Here is a 19,961-nt window from a genome sequence, read left to right as displayed (position 1 = left end):
ATTTAATTCTGTTATGTTATGTAGAATTTAAGTGTGAAATCAATAATGTAATTGCAAAGGGATTGCAAACGGAACATGAAAATAATCAATTTAAGTTTATTTCATTTACGTTTACCAAACCAATATTAGCAAAATACTATCTATATCTTACATAATTGTAGCTGGGGAACAGGGCTAAATTTTCCAATTAGCTCACACAAGTCATTTTACATCCAAGTTCAAATGAAACCGAGCAATACGAGCTACAACAAATGTGCTATGCCTTGCTTTTTTCAACCAGCCTTAGTGTTAAATGGTAATTCAGAAGACCTTCTCTGTCAGTTTGCCTGCATTGGCGATTTTTTATTTCTCTGTCCTCCATTTTCACTCTCAGCTCCCTCCATTAGCGAAGGGCCGCTGGACGGTGGCTTGGTTTCAGACTCATTGATCTCCTCGGGTCCAGGGCTGAACAAGCAGCTTTCCGGGCCCGCTGTCCCAGAGCAGGCAGCATGTTTACAAAATGAATTCTGAAAATAAGAGAGAACTGCAGGCCCCTGACATAGCTGTAAGTGTGCAGGGAGGGGATGAGCTGAGTTTGGCTGTGGTCCATTTATTATCTCAGGGATCGATAGCCCCTGGCCTCTGAGCGGCCACCCTGGCTACTGTTGCTAGGCGACTGCAACATCCAAGATGGAGGCCTGGGTGATGAAGGGCGACAGCCCGAGGGGCGGGAGGCGATGGGGAGGGAAGCACTGAGGGCAGTGGTCATTCTGACTCCCCCTGGGGTACTTTCAGATCTGCACATTTACAACCCTGAATTTGTTTTTTAGGTTTGGGTACAGCCGAAAAGCCGGTGGACGGCTGCCGTATCTCCGGCTCAACGCATACACTGCGACTGATGCCTTATTCTCCGGATTTTCCGCAAGTAGCATGAGATATATGAGAAATAAGCTTGATGAGTTTTGAAAGATTTTTTTTTCGAACCTTCATCCATCTCACTTGGCCTTTGCCCATCAAAATGCTTCTGGCCTCTCTGTCTTTTCAAATATTCACGGTTCCAGTTCTGTCTGAAAATTAGAGTATATCGATTTACAAAAGAATTGAAGAAGAAAAAAAAGCATCCAAGTATAGAATCAAAGGGAAAGACTTTCGGTACACCAGCAGGACCACAGCAGAGACACGAGGAAGGAATTTACTGGGAGGCAAAAAGACAGAGGCTCACGATCAGACAGATGCTACTGTCATGTCAACCTGAAAGGCCTCCTCATATCTGTAACCTTTCCTACTGTATGTAGCTTCTGTATGTGTTCTTTTCCTTCATCTTCTGCCACATCTCTTATGTCTCCCAATGTCTCTGCAGATATAGAGCCATATGTTTGTTGACTCCATATCCTGGGGTGGCTAGGAATGTTATTATGCTGGGTGGGGGGTGAAGTGCTGTTGGGAGGTGTGTGTGTGTGTGTGTGTGTGTGTGTGTGTGTTTGCAGGAGGTATTCTTTCTTTCCTCTCTGTTGAAGCCCTCAGCTGTGTATTTTTCTCTCAGCAGAGTGTTTTCCCTCAGAGACTAACATTTGTTGCCCTAAAGGATATTGTGGATTCAAAAGAAGAAGAAGAAGAGAAAAAAAAACACAACACAACGCAACACAACACAACCTTTCAGGGAGGGGGGGGATTTACAGAAACGAGCCCTAAAACAAAACTGTTGAGAGCAAAAATAAAAAAACAGACAAGAGAACAAGAAAGAAAATAGTGAGTGGTGCTTTGCTTGGTAATTGAGCCAGTGCCACAAATGTACTCTTCACTTTAGCATTAGCATGTCCATTTATTTTAATCAGCACTCAAGGTCCCTGTAGCTAAAAGTGCTCGAGCCACTGTGTACATGTGTGTCTGTGTGTGCATGTGTGTGTTTGCTAGTGATGGGGGGGTGGGGTGCTGAGGGGACTGGGTGAGATGGTATCAATTGCGGGGCCTAGCCATTGACCGTATTGATTAGTTACCTTTCTTATTAACATGCTGATTAAAAAGCGAAGGGAGAGAAACAGAAGGCAGGGCAGAGAGATGCAGGGTCTGTCTGCGTGAAGAGAAGCAGGAGAGAGGCAGAGAGGATCCCTGCCCAACAGAGTGAAGGAAAAGCCAGGGAAAGCATGGAGGAGAAATGACAACAGAGAAGAAAAGGCAAGGAGGGAATTATTTGGAGAGGGGCATGGGGATCTTTGTTCCGGCCGCGGGATGGCCGGGTCAGGGAGGAGGGGGAGAAGGGCTGGGGCTGGCTCGTGCGGCTGGGGCTGGCTCGCGCTGTGCGGTCAGGCAGAGACCACAGCCTGCCGGCCTGGGCTGGATCCTCCACACAGACCCTGATCAACATCAACCCGGGAAAGCAGTGTTTGTCAAAGCCACAAGACCCGCAGGCTGATGATTGGAAGAACGCAACACTGTCGCGCAGGAGGGAGAACAGTACAGTATGTATTAATCAGTAGGGGTTTTTTTTGTTATCATGCATGCCTGGCAATGTTCTTACTCTTGTGTGCATTCGTCCTATGAATCATATGTGACGTACCAGCTATGAACTTGAAGAGGGATTGGCGGGGGGTGGGGGGTGTAGGAGGGGGGTTCAGGAACTTTCATTTCATATTAGTTCAGTGCCCTATTAATAAAACGAGACATGACTGATATTTTAGCTTAAAGGTATAATTAGTTATATTTTGCATCTTTATGCAAAATAAAATTATATTTGAATCTCTTTTGCCACCAACTGTTTTATTTATATGCCCTCTAATAATCCAATAATATACGGCATATTAGACCAGTTAGCTCATAAATATGCATGAAATACGTGGGACAACATTTCTCAATAAATATCCAGAAAGTACCAAATTCAACTAAAGGCAAGAGCTTCTATTTCAGATTTCCATTTGTGTGATTTACACATGCGCACATGCACACACACACATGCACATGCACAAACGCAAGCACACACACACACATGCAATGCCTTCATGGGCCAGCTCTAGGGATAAACTGGTGGTTAGTGAGAAATATGCAGTAAACGCAAGCAGAAGTCAGACGTGTCTTCCTACATTAAGAAATACAGTAGATTGTATGTCTTTACACTGCATACAGTTGTGAGAGGTACTGTAGAAAGTAACTATAGGGAAATATTTAAAAGGTATAAATAATGCATTCTTGCCTGTTCATGGTCATTTCTCAGTTAGATAACTTATATGATAAATACATGAGGTAACTTACTATTCCCTCTGTTTGGAGAGGGAGGCACTTGGAAAGTAGGATATAGACCTCAACCTGATAAAGCTCAAATATACTCCTTGTTAACATGCCAGTAGATGTTTTAAGACCCAAAGGTATTACACCTTCTCTATACACTTACAGAGAGAATTGTAGTATATAGGAAACACTTCAGAATTTAAAGAATGTCTCAAATTCTAAAGTCCACAGCCAAGAAGAAAAATTTACATTTAAGGGATTTATCCACACCTGTATTTAATATTCCTTAAAGACTGTACTCCTGCATGTTGCACTAGCACCTTTATATATTAAACAGGGTACCTTTAGACAATGATAACAATGTCTCGACAGGTAAATCAGAATTCTTCAGTTACAAGACAGAAAGCTGCATAATGAGGCAAAAGCTGTTTTCCACAATAAACAACATTTTTAGCATTAACAAAAAACTTGTCGACTGAAAAAGGCTATACATTTACAATGCATGTCTCGTTTTGATCATATTGCACCATTAGGCATAATAACTCAATTAAAAGTGGGATGCATGCTAGTTTTCTTAATTTTCTGGAAATACATCCTTACTTTGATGTCCATTTGTCCACAGAAAGGAATAAACGTGTCTTACTCAATCGATTCCAAAAACCCATTAAGCGCAGTCTTGCAAACCCAGACTTAGAGCCGAAAAACTACTGAAATCTTTCCTGGTAGTGTAATGACACACCTGTGGCTGATACACAGCAATCAGCCATATTCCTCACAAAAGGCCGACAATTCTTTAAAAAACATGCGGTGGATCTAGGACCGACCTTTCAATGTCGTTTGTAAGTCATTTGTATCTTTTTAAGTAAATAATCTGAAAAAAGTGAGTAATAAATTAATGTTTGTATGTTCTAGCATCCAGATATTACAAGACATGAAATGTACCCGGCCGCAAAATTCAGACTCACATCATTGGTCCCCAAGCGTTATTTCCCGCGTCTGTCTCTCGCGAGAAAGTGGCCTGTTCAGACGATAATGTTCATAACTTTGAGTGTGGATGAGTATGCTCACTCCAAGTACTTTTTAAAGCTTTGAGGAGTAGGTTTTTCTGGAATGTTTCCTGAAAATATTAAGTCAGTCTAGCTTTCGTGTAGTGATCGTTAGCCTACATCAACTAAGAACTTAATAACATATATGTGTATCTTACACCTTAAAGGGTTGAATAAGCGAAATGATGCAAGGTTATCCTTTTTCTTGGTCTAGGTCTGGAAGACCTGGTTACCGCAATCAGCGTGAGGATGAAACTGATGTTAAATGGTTACCCTCCATTGTGAGGAAACTGCCTGCGTTAAAGAAGCAGCAGATTTAATAGCTAATGATAACATTGTGTGAGTGGTCATAGTTTGCTTCCTCTATGGGGAATACAGGCGTTTTCTCCAAATAATAAAATATTATATGGTTAAAGCCAACAGATCACCATTTGGTTCTGAAGGACAGATATATTAGCCTAATAATTAGCATTCAAGGCGAATATAGGAATTTACACGCATGGATGGCTTTATGCCCGCACTATAAACACCTGCATAAAACATGAGTTTTTTTTTTTTGTTTAACATTAATTTACTGTAAAAAGTGACTCAAAAGATTCATACCAAGAATTGTCATCAATATTTTCTACCAAAGGAAATTTACTTTGTATTGGAAAGTTATTTTTTTAAGAGAAAGGCAACTAAGCTCATTTAAAATCGCTATCCCTGGCAGGGTTTTCGTATAACTTCAGCTATAAGGTGAGAGTAACTTTGTGTTCTGATTGACAACATGAAAGACTTTTTAAGCACTGACACAGGAAAGTCCTATATCAGCGCCTGCCTAAATTATAATGCAAATACCTGTAGGCTACATTGCGCAGTCATTAATTATCAGGTGAAAGAAACCTGATAATCGGGTGAAAGAAACGGTCATGCGGGTGTTTTTAAAATAGCCTATACTTTGGTGTTTGAGTAATTTATTCTGATTATGCCAGGATATGTAAGAGAGATCTGTTTTCCACTTTTTCTTTTCCACTTTGAATAGCCTACTTTTCTATTTTGCAGCAGAAAACGACCCCTTGTTTTCTAGAAATATGCGTTATATGATTTTAATAGGCGAATCTGTTCTGCTAATTTCCTTCTTTTGACATCTTGACGATTCGATTTTTTACTTTAGGCTGGCATATAGGCCTGCTCTACCGTAAGATACCCCTGCAATAATAATCTTACTGGTAGATATGTATTGTGATGAATTCACCAAAGTTGTAGGCCTACTGTTGTATTTGTAGTCCTGATATCGAACAATTGTATTAAATGCATATATCCAAACGCATTTATACTATTCAGAATATCAAGTAAGGAATATCGAGCAAGGCCCTTAACCCTGGATTGCTCCAGGGGAGGATTGTCTCCTGCTTAGTCTAATCAACTGTACATCGCTCTGGATAAGAGCGTCTGAAAAATGCCATTAATGTAATGTAATGAGTAAGCGTTTAAAATATATTAAAACAAAACAGCTACATTTCCAGTTAACAGGGACAAGATAGCCTATAGGCCGGTGCTAATGTGTAATTCACATCTATTTCTAGTTAGAAATATGGAACTACTCTGTTATTTCTAGCAGATTTCAGATTTGCTCTAGGCCTACTGGTCTTGAAGAGACAGTGAATAGCTGTGAACAAAGTTTAATATGCTATACAAAAGGGTTCCTCTGGAAACCAAATGTCTATGCAAGGCCTACAACATTAAATTGCACGTTATATTAAATAGGTTAGACAGCTGATCCCATTAAAACGAATTTCAAGTAATTGAATCCAACAGATAAAGTGACGACAGAAGATGTAACCTTGGTTATTTTCCCCTGTGCTCGTCCACATTCGATCATACTATCGTGTAACCTAAGAATAAAAAGTAGCTACTTATGTAAGTAAGCGTACAACAGCAACAAGATAGGCAACGCCAACCGTCTGCAGCACTATTTATACGTCAGCTTTATTGCCGTTATTAAAATTATTGTATTTATGTGGAAATTAATGGAGACAACAACAATAATAACAACAATAATAATACCTTAATAACTTATTTCAACTTTCTTATGTGATAGTCGGTTTTGTGAAAGTGATTACATTGCTTGCTAAGTCAATTATTTTTCATTATTATTATTATTATTATTATTATTATTATTATTATTATTATTATATTTTCAAGTAGCTTAGTAATACTGCTTATATACTGCTTTTCTACATCTGAACCCCTCTTAATAAATATGCGTTTGAACGGTGCTTGCTTTCCCTGATCCGTGGTCCCAAAAGTAATAATTGATTTTATTGATTTGTAAAGGGGGTGAATATTCCTTTGTTGTGTCAGATTATGCATGCACAAAAGGTGATTATTTTATGTTCGTGGGCCTCACGATGTTTTGTTTTATTATTTAGTTCACGAGACAAATTATAGTCGAACATATTAATGGCAACATGTAGCCTAAAATACATATGAATACCCAGACTATTCATATACTTTTTAAATCGTGCAATTTGTTAATACGATTTTTTATGATTTTTTTTTTTTTAAGATTTCAGTTTAGTAATAACTCATTTAATTAAGTAAACATTCACCTGTTCTGATGTTTGTTGCAATTAAAATTATATTTTAGTATGTGTTGTTTATATCTATTAATGGCTTGATGAATCGTTGGAACTATTCTTAAATTGTGATGTAAAAGCTAAATATCACCAAAAAGAAAAGATCACCAAATCACTATCTTTTACTGTTTTAAAATAGTTTTTTTCCATTTAACTTGCCACGTTAGTTACAGTTATGTCTTCCAGATAATCCCTACGTGTAATTGCTATTATGTCACTGCTTGTTGCTCGTCAGTATTCATATCACGATCACTTATATGTACATGTATAAGAAATCACGATTAATTCTCCGTAAGGCCTACCGATTTGTTATAAAACGTTCGCCTTCCGAAATGTGTGGTCAGACTTTTTGCAAATAAAAGTTAAAATAATCTCATTTTTATCGTTACCGCAATAGAATAAAATGCCAATAGCCTTTATTCTCCAATTTGTTTTAAATAAAAACAAATACAATTTTGCTTTTTTTTTTAACTTTTCTGCTAAGAAAACTAAATTGTTTGAATGACAGCGATCCAGCACAATCCATTTGTATACAAATTATATTGTAAATTATGTCATTATTTCCGTGTTAGTGTTAAATACTGCTTTATAAAGTGGCATCCTCATTTGTAGTCCCGATTGTGAAACTAGTTCGGCTGCAACAAAGCAAAGCTATCGGCATATATAGGCTACAATGCTTTGTCTATGTTGGTGCATGCCGGCTGAAGGACCTCTGGACATGAAAATACAGCATTAAAATGACATGCAACAAGTGCTGATTTTTGCGTTTATAGTTATCGCAATCAATCCTGATTTCAATCATAGCCTAAATGACAAAACGTTCAGTCATGGACTATAGGTTTTAATTTGAGTAACTGGCAGCTCAGAAAAGTATTTTGAAGAACGTTCAAAACGTTGTTTTGTCTCACATCATCGTTCCTTTACTCAAATAAAATAATATTGAGGATATTGTACTGGTAGCCTACGTTTCATATTTCTGTGAATTTCACTGGATGCTCCACGGTGTTTCGTTCGTCTGTCATTGTCGTCTTAACTCTTGACCCGGACGATCCCAACTGAAAAGTCACTTGAGCACTGTAAGGAATCCAGGATGCGCATGAGGTGGCTCTACGTCTTTTAAGTGCTATTGCGCCAGGACCACTGACTAAATTATTAATGCACTGGACATGTTGTGGGTTTCGAAAGTCATGTTTTACATGGTAGCTACTGTCTGTACACTCAAATTTGTGTGTTTAAAAGAGCAGCAGTCGTTCATGAAGTTGCCTATTTAGCATTTAGGGTCCTATTACGCTCTGGTATTTTTTTTTTTATCTTTGATGAATCTGTAAAAGCTTAAATTATATATTTCAGTGAGCAGTTTTACTATAGCAACATTAATATAGGCTGACCTTTGATGCTTGATTTTGAAAATGAAATGTATATTAAACATGCATGTTCTTTCATGAGTAAAACAAGGCAATTCTATCGAGCTGTTTTAAGTATTTTTTGCGATCACTATCAACCCAATAACCTTTTGTATAATGTTTATCTTGCTCAAAAGATGAAAAAAGTAAAAGTGCAGATTGACAGCAGACACTACAGTTTGACTGGTCTGATTTTGTTATTTATTGGTGTATGTATGTCTGTGTGGGTGGTGTGTGTATAGGCCTACAGGAAAATATCCAGTTATTTCAACTCTAGCAGAGAACCTGAGCCCAAATGGGACCATATATAGGCTACTCTGTAAGAGTTGATTCAACACTGAAAATGTTGCATCACGCATACACACGAACGACGCACACACGCGCACACAGACCCATACACACACGCACACATGCACAAGTCGTGGGAGGATTCAAATTTGATCTGTGATTCTTTGTGCTTTGTTGGAACTTGTGAGGGTATTGCTGATTTTATTTTGTTACACGGCTAAAAGCATGGCAAGGAACTGTTCACTTTATGTAGTGCTGAAAAAAGGAAATTACAATATGCGCACTACCTCAAGTCATTGTAAACATGCAATGCTATCTTAAGCTAAAGTTAATAATAATAACAAATTGTTAAAAATTGCTAAATCAATCAATAAATAAATCAACGGGCACCAATATTACATTTGAGTAAATTAAAGTTTTCATAAATATTACTACTAGTTAAATAGCCATTCTTCTTCTTCTTCTTCTTCTTCTTCTTATTATTATTATTATTATTATTATTATTATTATTATTATTATTATATACCAATAATATATATACTAGCTACTACTACTACTACTACTACTACTACTACTACTACTACTAATAATAATAATAATAATAATAATAATAATAACAGCTACTACTACTACTACTACTACTACTACTACTACTAATAATAATAATAATAATAATAATAATAATAATAATAATGATAATAATAATAATAACAGCTACTACTACTACTACTACTACTACTACTACTAATAATAATAATAATAATAATAATAATAATAATAATAATAATAATAATATAAATACACGGATACACTGATTGCATTTGTGGGCTCTGTCCATTCACCTTTTCATCTACGTCTGCGATCAGATTTACTAACTGTTTTCTGTCTTTTATCCCTACAAGATAAGGTTAAAGGTGATGGCTATATTATAATTTCTACCGGACACTGGATGTCTGCACTTGGGACCTTGTGTGCGCTTGAGGACATGATAAGTCCACCGATGTCCACCACAGTAGTACAATTGGTTAATTTAATCACAGTACACAATTATTTTATATATATATATATATATATATACACTATCCAGTCATTTTGGGTAATGTTTGTGTACTGCCTAGTGCCGAATAACGTCAGGCACGTTTGGGAGAACAAATCGATGATTTTGTACATATCTCTTAGGCTACTGTGGTTGGCATTGATTGCAACGCTATCATAAAAAAGTGGTAGAATAGTTTTCCATGTTTCCCAATGTTTGTATATATGGGCATTTGTTTGTTGTGTATTGTATTTAGGGAGGAGATTGACCGTTGATTAAAAAATAACCAGGATGTAAATTAAGGGGCCATCACAGCTACGCTAATCCCGCGTCCGTTCTTGCTCGGGTGTCAGTCTGTCCGCTTTTTACAACAGCAGAAGGTGAACTTTCACCCCAACGCCCTCGAAAACCTTTTATATTCGTGCCAGAGCCACTGACCATTTTACCTCGAGCTACCCGCTATCCATACATCCATCTCTCCGTCCACCCATTCGTGCTGCGGATCGATAAGGCAGCATCTGCTGCGAGAAGACAGCGGTCCCACACCGGACTTGGAATTTTTCAAACGCCAGAATTGCTCATCTCTGAAAATTAAACTGACAGTTAGATATGATTAGTATGCCATGTACCAACCACCCTCCCCTCCGTCAACTCCCAATTCACACGCATCGTCAGCCCGCCAAAATGGGCTGTTAAAAAAGGAGAAAGGCTACACATTTTTGTGCTGGGAGTATTTAGTGTAGGCCATGTCATTGAGAAACACTCGTATGAATGGTTAATTTCCTTGATCATATATCATTTCCAGTATTAAATCCATCCAGGATCCAGTGTTGCAATTTGCAATTTGGATACTGACACCCAGTTGTGTGCGTTGCCCATAAGTGAACAGTTTGTAATAAGCTTAATCTCTCCCTGTTAATAATTCCACATGATAACTTTTGCATGTCATATTATTATTGTTGCAAGCAAAATAATTTCGGTTTAATAATGATATGTATTTTGCTATGATCTCCAAAAAACTGCAAAAAGGACCGTCACATTACATTTTTTATTATTGGCAAGGTTTCTCAAAGTGTTTCTGGTGTTGAATAATTACTTGTAAAAACCGAAATGTTATACAGCAGCCAGTATTTTCAAAATCATAGACGCCAATCAACAGTTTTTGCAAGTAGGTCTACTTAGACCTATTTTTTTAATTCTCAGCTGCCAGGCACAAAGATAGGAAGACACCTCGTGCTTCTGCGCACTGTCGTTATAAATAATTACTTTTTTTCCTTTAAAGTAGGTAGATATTGATTAGTCGACTGAATTATAACATTTATAACATTTTGTAATGCAAGTAGCATTGCGATAACAACAGCTGCAGCAGTATCATCATCAGCAGCAGCAGCAGCAGCAGCAACAACAACAACAACAACAACAACAATAATAATAATAATAATAATAATAATAATAATAATAATAATAATAATAATCATCATTATTATAATAATTATAATAATATCGCATTGTTAGTATGTTAGTATATAACAATGATGTGCGAATATAAATGAGGACTCCATTTAAAAACCTGATGTGCTGTGTTTAAATTATGACTCTTACAACCCAGGAACTTTTGTAGACACCCCATTAGTTATTAAATTACTCACTGTCATTGTTTACAATGTTCTTACGCATTACGCAAGGCAGCAGTTCGATTGGAGGCTGGAGAAAAGATTCAGGACACGGCTTTCTGTACCCCGTTCTTCTGAATACCACCCCCCCCCCTTTTTTTTTTTCTTTCTTTTTTTTCAATTTTTTGGGCGACGTCTGCCGAAGCGAAAGGGTTAATTGAAGTTGGAATTTCATTGCACATCTGTCAGATTTTAAAGCTCGTGACGTACTGAAACGAGCAAGCGTGCGAGCAGGAGAGGAGAGGAGAGAAAGAGTTGGTGGGGAAATCGATGAAGTGGCAGAATGAGAGAGACGGAGGTTGAAAATCTCTTGAGAGAATGAAAGAGAAAGAGAAAAGGAGATAGAGGAAAAGGAGCGAGGCTATCAGTTTTCAGAAGAGGAGCAAGGGACGGGGTCGGAAAGCATCGTCTGGTCAGCAGTCGATTGTGGCCTCTCATTTCAATAGATTTAGCGTCTCCAGTACATCTGTTCTTCAAAACCCACGGCTGACCAATTGTGTGGCGCTGCGCGAGCGAGCTGGTTGGAGGAGGGACACACAGGACACAGATCCAGACAACGAGGGGCTGAAAATATGTAATTGATCGAGAACAGCGACCCATTTGCAAGCATTTTGGAATAAGCCAAGTTGGGTTTTCTCTAGCTGTGTTACAAAAAAAACAAAACAAAAAAAACAACAACAACATTATAACAAATCGGTGCATCTTCGGCTGCTGTGTCCAACACGACCGTCGCGCATCGCCTCTGTTGTGAGGTAAGCAAGCCAAATAACGCGGGCTAATATCCCAAGAATTGCCCGCTCATTGAATATTCAGAATTCATGGAAAGCGATGCAAGGCAGGAAAACTTTTGACTGAACGTATAGTATCCATCTTTGAGTCTATTCTTAAACGCTGTCTCGAACGTTTTTGTCCTCCAAACGAATTGATTTCTCCAGACGCGAAATGTCGATGGGTTCTTGTTTTGTTCAAATGTATTTTTATTTTGGCACTGATAAACTGAATTAAGTAGTTAGGTTAAGTGCATCGGGACGAAGTTGTATGAGTGAATTATATTTTTCATACATTTTTCCCGGATTAAATGGTAATTAAATAGTAATTGTGATACCACGTTGCTGTGTTAATTTACATCGCTGCTTCTTTATTTAAGTGTCAAGAGACCGGAGTGATGGACTGACCATTGGACATCTATTGTAAATAATTCAACTATCAGACCAGAAACCAAGAGGTAACTTCATTAATAATCAATAAATAATACATTCTACTGGACGCAAGTGGCAACAAAAATCAGATTTGTAGTACACAAGCCAAAAGTTGTTAAGGGGAGAAACGTCTTGTATTTTCATCAGAAATGGATGGACATATTGGAGAGATGTCTATCCAAAGCCATGCCGAGCTCACACATACGCAGGATGGGAGAGCGATGTTGCATTCGCGTGACCTCTCCGCTGCCTTTCCACGGCCCCCTTTGGGGGGGTCCACTATGACCCTTGAGACCCCTGAACACCGACCCCTTGGGCTGGACCATTCCTTGTCTGCACTTGGCTATGGGGGGGATTCACCAACAAGCTGTGGTAGCACCTACACCACACTGACTCCCCTACAACCTCTGGAGGACAAATTTCACCACCACCACCACCACCACCATCACCATCCTTGCTTGCCAGTCAGCAATGTTATTGGGAGTTTCACACTCATGCGGGAGGACAGGGGACTAGGTGGTAACTTCTATAGCCCTTACACCAAAGACCTTGGAATGCCACAGAGCCTCTCTCCACCGTCGGCAGGGTCTGGGCTTGGAGCCGCCATGCACGGGTATGGTAGCCTGGGAAATGGCTCTACTGCTGCCGGGGGACAGATGCTTCCAGGTGGGTATGAGGTCCACATCGGGAGTGGCGGCGGCAATATCTTCTGCAGGACAACAGATTTTGGACGGGAAATGTCCCCTCTGGAGTTTGGAGATTCAGGCATTGGGCATCAGATAAACAAGATGGAGGTGCCTCATCATGGGCACAGTCATCACTCTCACAGTTACAGCCATCATTACCAACCCCACCACCAATGCCAGCCGTCCTCCAAAGTGGGCGACCTCCATTCCAGCTCTTCTCCCAATGATAGCCTGCTGCACAGCTCTCCGGGCAGTGGAGGAGGTGGAGAGGAAATAAACACAAAGGAAGTGGCCCAGAGGATCATCACAGAGCTGAAGAGGTACAGCATCCCACAGGCCATCTTTGCAGAGAGGGTGCTGTGCAGGTCACAGGGCACGCTCTCTGATCTTCTGAGGAATCCAAAACCATGGGGGAAACTCAAGTCAGGACGTGAGACCTTCAAGAGAATGTCTAGGTGGCTTCAGGAGCCAGAGTTCCAGAGAATGGCATCACTGCGGTTAGAAGGTAAGATTCTGTGTGCATGCTTTTAAAGGTTTTTAGTCTGATATAATTTTGTAATTAAACTTAGTAATGTTCACTTTCTCGAATTGTGCAATATACACCCACTGACCACTTTATTAGGAACATTTTTACTTTAATATACCTACTTATCCATGCGATTATCTAATCAGCCAATTGTGTGGCAATGCATGGCAGTGCAATGCATACAATCATGAGCTTCAGTTAATGTTCACATCAACCAACAGAATGGGGAAAACATTTGATCTAAGTGACTTTGACTGTGCAATGATTGTTGGTGGCAGAGAGCGTGGCTTGAGTATCTCAGAAGCTGCTGATCTCCTGGGAAAAAATCCTGGGAAAAAATCCAGTGAGCAGCAGTTCTGCAGACAGAAACGCCTTGTGAATGAGAAACATCAGAGGAGAATGGCCAGACTGGTCAAAGCTGACAGGAATGTGACAGTAAGCAAATAACTACACATTACAACAGCGGTATGCAGCAGAGCATCTCTGGACACACAATGCATCACAACTCTAAGTGGATAAGCTACAACAGTGGAAGTCTAAAAATAAGTCTAATAAATACCTAATAAAGTGCTCGGTGAGTGTATATGTATGTAATGGGATGTGATGTGATGTGAAAAAAGCTAGCAGATTTTCTTTCTGTACCATGTTTGAGGTAGAAAAGGAAAATGTTCTTCACCTAGCTGTACTGCACACCACAAGACCCTGAAACAGGATTGTGATGTGTTGTCATTACTGCAGTGAAATATGTTTCAAATTCCACACACTTTGTAAACCTACCATTGATATTTCATCAGCAGTCAGTAAACAACAGCGCACCATATCGCTATAAGCTGACGCATTATGAAATATTTTTGAGCTCCTACAGTGTTCCTGTGCAGGAGTGTACTGTAGGACATGAAACAAGCTTCTCGACAATAATCCAAATAGTTATCTTTTTGTACATATTTTCATTGGAGCAGACCAGATCTAAAGGCATGACTTCTCTATATTAAATTCTTACAATCAATATCTTATAAACATATAAATAAAAACAGCAAAAGCAACAGCATTTTTTTATAAAAATGAAAACATAAGCAGAAGTGTAAATTAAAATGACACTAGACCATTGCTTAATATACGGTATTGTTTCACCTGCCCTTACATTGCATTGCATTGGGAGATTTTGCAGACTGAAGAATATCTGATGTGCACTGCATTTGTAGGAAACCTTCCCAGGAACCATCTACAGTAATTTGAGACTGGCTGAGGGGGCTGGTTAGCATTCTGTCAGCCAACAAACTGTTCACTGCAGGGGTCTGTGTGAACAGTCAGTCTCGGTGTCTTGCAATGTATATCATCTCATATAGTGGGGAGTTTAAGCGCAGTACTTGATATCGTTGCTCCTGCATTTATGGACAGATAATCAGATAATTAAATTGATTTAGTTTGTTTCATAGGCTCCACAGACTCAGTGGACTGGGGCTTTCAGTCTGTATATCATCTCTTATGAGTCTGTTATGTTTACACTGTAGTTTCTCCACTGTGCCAAGTGTCATATTAATGTTTTGCTATTTTAGCTGTTGCGCGTTATATTTATGTTACTTGTGTAGTTTATTTCTGATGTTGTGATTTTTTTCCAACGTATTGATGCCAGCTAGAGCTCTAATCAACGTTGGTCATGGATGTCATTATGTAGATTATTGAGGCAGAAATGTGTTTTTTTAGATTGTGCAAATCACTGATGTGTTATAGGTAGAAAGGTGGTTGCGTTGTGACTTGACGTTGATCTGCCTTGTAGCCGCGATGAAGCCTTGTAGAAGTCGACAAATTGTTTGGGGGGGGGGGGGGGGGGGGGTACTGTGTTCTTAAACCCCACATTTGTTTATATAACTACAATCCACTAACAACTTTTGCCTTCCGAATTCCATAATATGCTTGGTTGATGTTCATTTGCTAATCAAATAGGGGTGTTTCAACTACTGCTAACAGATATCAATCTGAGGCTGATGCTAAACCTTTGCCTATATAGTCCTTGGCAAAAACAGCACAATGGCACCTAGGCACCTTCCTTCATAAGCCACTTTCTGAGAGGTGGGGTTTTCTGGCCGACCCCTTTTGTTTAATTACCAGCCAGTATTGATTTCCTTGGGAAAGAGCAGCACACTAGGCCCACACACGTCTCAATCGCATCAGGAAATCACAGCCGAAAATTATAATGCACAGAACCCCATCTTCTCTGCCTGAAAAAAGCTGATGTTTCACCAGCAGACAAGTGTAACACTTGGGTTATGACCATGTCTGTTAGCTGGCTTTTTATGTAACATTAGTAATAATTAAATCTGCCCCATGTCATTAAAGCATCATATCTCAAAATCTATTTGAGAAGATGTAAAGGGCAGAGTGGGAAAATCATAGCTGTATGTGAATCAGTGATGTACATGCTCTCATTCCGAGATTATTCTCTCTTGTGTGTATGATTATTCTACACGTATAGACCATGTCAGCCAAATAAACATTATTCAGAAAGTAGTAATATCAGTGGTGCTTGTAGCCAGTAAACATGTTTATTGAATTATGCTCAGCACAGGGCATAATACCTGCTATTAATGCACTAAATATGGGGAGATAAATATGATTTTTAATCATTATTCAGAGGCCTAATGAGGCACTTATGGCTTAAAGCTTAAGGCTTAAATGAGTGAGGCAAGTCTGCTATGGCTTATCTATTCTTCCTTGTATATCTACCCACTCCTACTGTTAGCCTGTCAGTTAAGACCAGTGTCCAGGTGTATTAATTTCTAATACTAATACTGATCAAATGTATTTTCAAGCAAGTGAAAAGAGATGAGTTTCAACATACATACAATCAAACATATTGTTTCTTCTTGGGGAGCGGAACAAATCCTGGCATGGTAGGGGTTAACCTGCCTCGGTGGGTCTAGGAGTCTGAGCTGCACAGATTTAATCAATAATTTCTATCAGCCCGTGGCCCAAGACATCAGTGGGGGGTGGGCTTGGGATGGGGAGACTAGAAGGGGGTAGGCAGGGGGAGTGTGGATTCGGAGGCTGGGGGGTTGGGAAAGGCCCTTCGATCACGTTTCAGCAGCACGAGACAGAAGCATACATCATGATTAGCTGCTGTTCCCACGATCATAAGAACTCTATAGGGGAATATTTATGTTTCTCCATGTACCCCAACATTGGGAATTTATAGCATGGTAATTGCAGGCCTTTTACAGATGATTACAGCATAAGGAAGCATTTACTTAATGGTCGGTGTTATGATCCTGATTCACAGTGGAAGGGAGAGATGGGTAGAAGAAGAAAGGGAAATGAAGGAGGAGACTTAAATTGTAACCACATAAATCCATGCTAGAAGCATGAAAAATCGCATCATGCCATTGCTTTCATTAGTGTTAGTGGCTGTGGGCACTGTAGAGTGTGTCCTTGGGTAGTTCTTTTTTTTTTCATTTTGCTTGAAGTGTATAAAAATGTAGCAGTCAGGACATTATGATGTATTACAGTGTAATCTATTGATATGTTGGAAAATCTTGGAATCGCAAAACACAGATCCTGTGTGCAACGACAAGATCGTATCAACTGCAGCAACATAATCCTAAAATAATGCTGTTTTGTTGTGAGCACATTATGATCAAAACAGTCCCTATACAGTTTGACAATAAACCATGTTTTATGATAGAGGAAATAACTATGGCCTGAAAATGAATAGTTTAAAAGAATGTCTACAGTTCATGCTAATGCACTCTTTTTAATATGAAGCAGCACTGTGTAACTAAATTATAGTATATTACATATTCTAAGTATACTATATAATGTATAGTACAGTATAAATTATATTGATTCAGTCATTTCTAAGATATTAATTTATTCTGGAACGATCTTTGGCACTCTTAATCTTTGAATGTGCCTTTTCTGTGATGTGGACGATCATGAAGTGGTCCTGAAAACAGCACAAGTAAATAATCCAAAAAAAATTAAGTTGGCATAGTTTGCAATATTAATGCACATAAATGCAAAATGCCTACATTAATTTCTGGATGAAACAGCAATTATTAGGCTGAAATGTGAAATTCCAGACCAATTTGATGGAACGGTGCATTCATTTTGGGAGGACAGCGTCTCTCCCGTCAGCAAAAATGGGTAGTCCATTAAGCACTGCTAATAAAGACATCTTAAAGAGAGCATTTAGATAATTACTAGAGTCACCAAAAATGTATTCAAGCCCACTTAGCCATTTAGATATTCTGGGCATGGGTTTAACTCACTTTCAACTTCTGTCTCAATAAAAAATAAATTAGTACTGCTAAAGTGATGATCACTCACTCCTTACCCACCATGCAAATGACTTTTATGAGTAATAATGAGGGATGAATGATTAAAAATGTGGACTGGGCATTTCTTTCAGGAGCCTTGAGAGAGTCTTAATTTAAAGCAGGGTGTGAGGTTTCCAATTCCACAGAGCTGGGCATTTCCAGTCTGCTCTCCTCATGCACCCAGTCGTCTCTGTGTTTCTTTAAATCAAAGCTTTACCTGCCCTTCTGCGCCACGATCTGCTGTTAAACTGAAGGTTAAAATCACCAGTGTCACAGCCGTGACAGAACAACAGGGCTTGGCGCGATTACATTCAGGGAGAGTAGTTGCTGCTGCGCTGCAAGTCGAAGGAAGCTCATTGTATCCGGAGAACAATCCGAAAGCATTAACAGAACCATTTATATGAGTGTATACAAAACATTTAGCTATAAAGCTAGCTCGTTAGTGTAACACTCACAGCCAGAAGAACACGTGCAATACAGCAGTAAAACATTGATGCTGAAGCAGTATTAAAAAAGCGTTTATGGATGTATTGAATCTAGCATGGGGAGCCAAATCTATGATGTACTTACTGTACATGTACACTACACTACATAAAACAGATAGATAATGTAATGGTGTAGATCAATGATATGCAGAAAACACTACTGAATAAAATAATATCTGGCTTTTGGTGATGGAAAGATTAGGCAAACAACTGATAGCAAAAGCTGATGCAATCATCCAGCTAAAGTGTTTTAGTGTTCCAGCTAAACTAAGCTTCACTCCATTAGTGAGACAGCCGTGGTAATTATATATAGTAATAATAGCTGCATTTTTTTATTGCTTCATTGATTTTGTGGATTGCTCATCACAGTGGCAGATGTGCAGTGGGGCTAGCTGTTACGCTCTCGGGTGACGAGTCTCTCTCTCTCCCTGGTCCAGCCTGCAAGCGGAAGGAGCTCGAGCAGGGCAAGCTGGAGCGGAACCAGGGCCCCAAGCGGACCCGGCTGGTGTTCACGGATCTCCAGCGCCGCACTCTCATGGCCATCTTCCGGGAGAACCATCGGCCAGCCAAGGACCTGCAGGTGACCATCTCCCAGCAGCTGGGCCTGGAGCTCTCCACCGTCAGCAACTTCTTCATGAACGCCCGCCGCCGCAACGTCAACAGATGGGCTGACGAGGGCCGCCCGTCCTCCACGGGATCCTCTGGCTCCAGTGCGTCGTCCTCAGCCGTGTCCTGCAGCACGGCCTGATGGGACAGGCTTCACGTGGACAGAGAGTGGGACCTGGGTGCATAGAACAAGTGGACATAGAACAGTCCCACTCCTGACCAAGGACTAGGAAAGCTTAGGGGTATAAGGTAGGGGTGAGGGTGGGGGTAGGGGTGTGTTTCAGTATTTGCTTGATTTTATTTGATTTTTTAAGATAGTCTCAACACATTTCCACTCTTTCTTGAAGGGTGCTGCCAAGGATCACGAGAGGGTTGATCTCCATACATGTTTTTAAATAGACGTGGCTGGAGTTTGTAGTCATAAGATGGGGCTGAATTGACTTTAAAAAGCATTACCCCATCCATCCACTAACTGGGATTAGTAACCCTGCTGACTAGCCTCTGAGGCTGGTGTTGTGCTATTGCTTCACAGTGTGTAGTAACTGAGACCTCCTGTCTAGTAACTGACACCGCCCGTTCAGTGACTCTTTCATGACATTGCTCTGCAGCATAAGAAATCAGGGTTATGGATACTGCAGGCGTCACACTGCTGGATAGCTCGCCTCTGTGGAAAAGGGAAAAAGGACATGCAGTCAGATCCAGTGCTTCTTCTGAAAGCATGTGGGTGGACAGTTCCTTGGTTTGCTCTAGCAGATCTAGACTAGTCAAGAGACATGCAACTTCCTAATATTAATCAAAACAGTACTTAAGAAGTCTCTTTTCACAGTATAGCGAGGGGTAAGCGATAAGGAGCTTTATAAGTCATGTGCAGAGTGCTG

At 39.8% G+C, this 19,961-nt stretch overlaps 1 protein-coding gene across 1 annotated transcript; it reads left to right on the top strand.

Annotated features, from left to right (window-relative positions):
- The first annotated feature begins 12,616 nt into the window (after window positions 1-12,616).
- On the top strand, window positions 12,617-19,225 carry onecutl (one cut domain, family member, like). The gene is made up of 2 exons (XM_061219368.1): window positions 12,617-13,658; window positions 18,915-19,225. Exons 1-2 carry the CDS (start codon window positions 12,617-12,619, stop codon window positions 19,223-19,225), a joined length of 1,353 nt encoding a protein of 450 aa, XP_061075352.1.
- The last annotated feature ends 736 nt before the right edge of the window (window positions 19,226-19,961 follow it).

Source organism: Conger conger, chromosome 1 (genome assembly GCF_963514075.1).
Source record: "Conger conger chromosome 1, fConCon1.1, whole genome shotgun sequence".
Taxonomy (NCBI): domain Eukaryota; kingdom Metazoa; phylum Chordata; class Actinopteri; order Anguilliformes; family Congridae; genus Conger; species Conger conger.
Note: the sequence above shows the minus strand (reverse complement) of the source record. Positions and strands in the feature narration are given on the sequence as shown.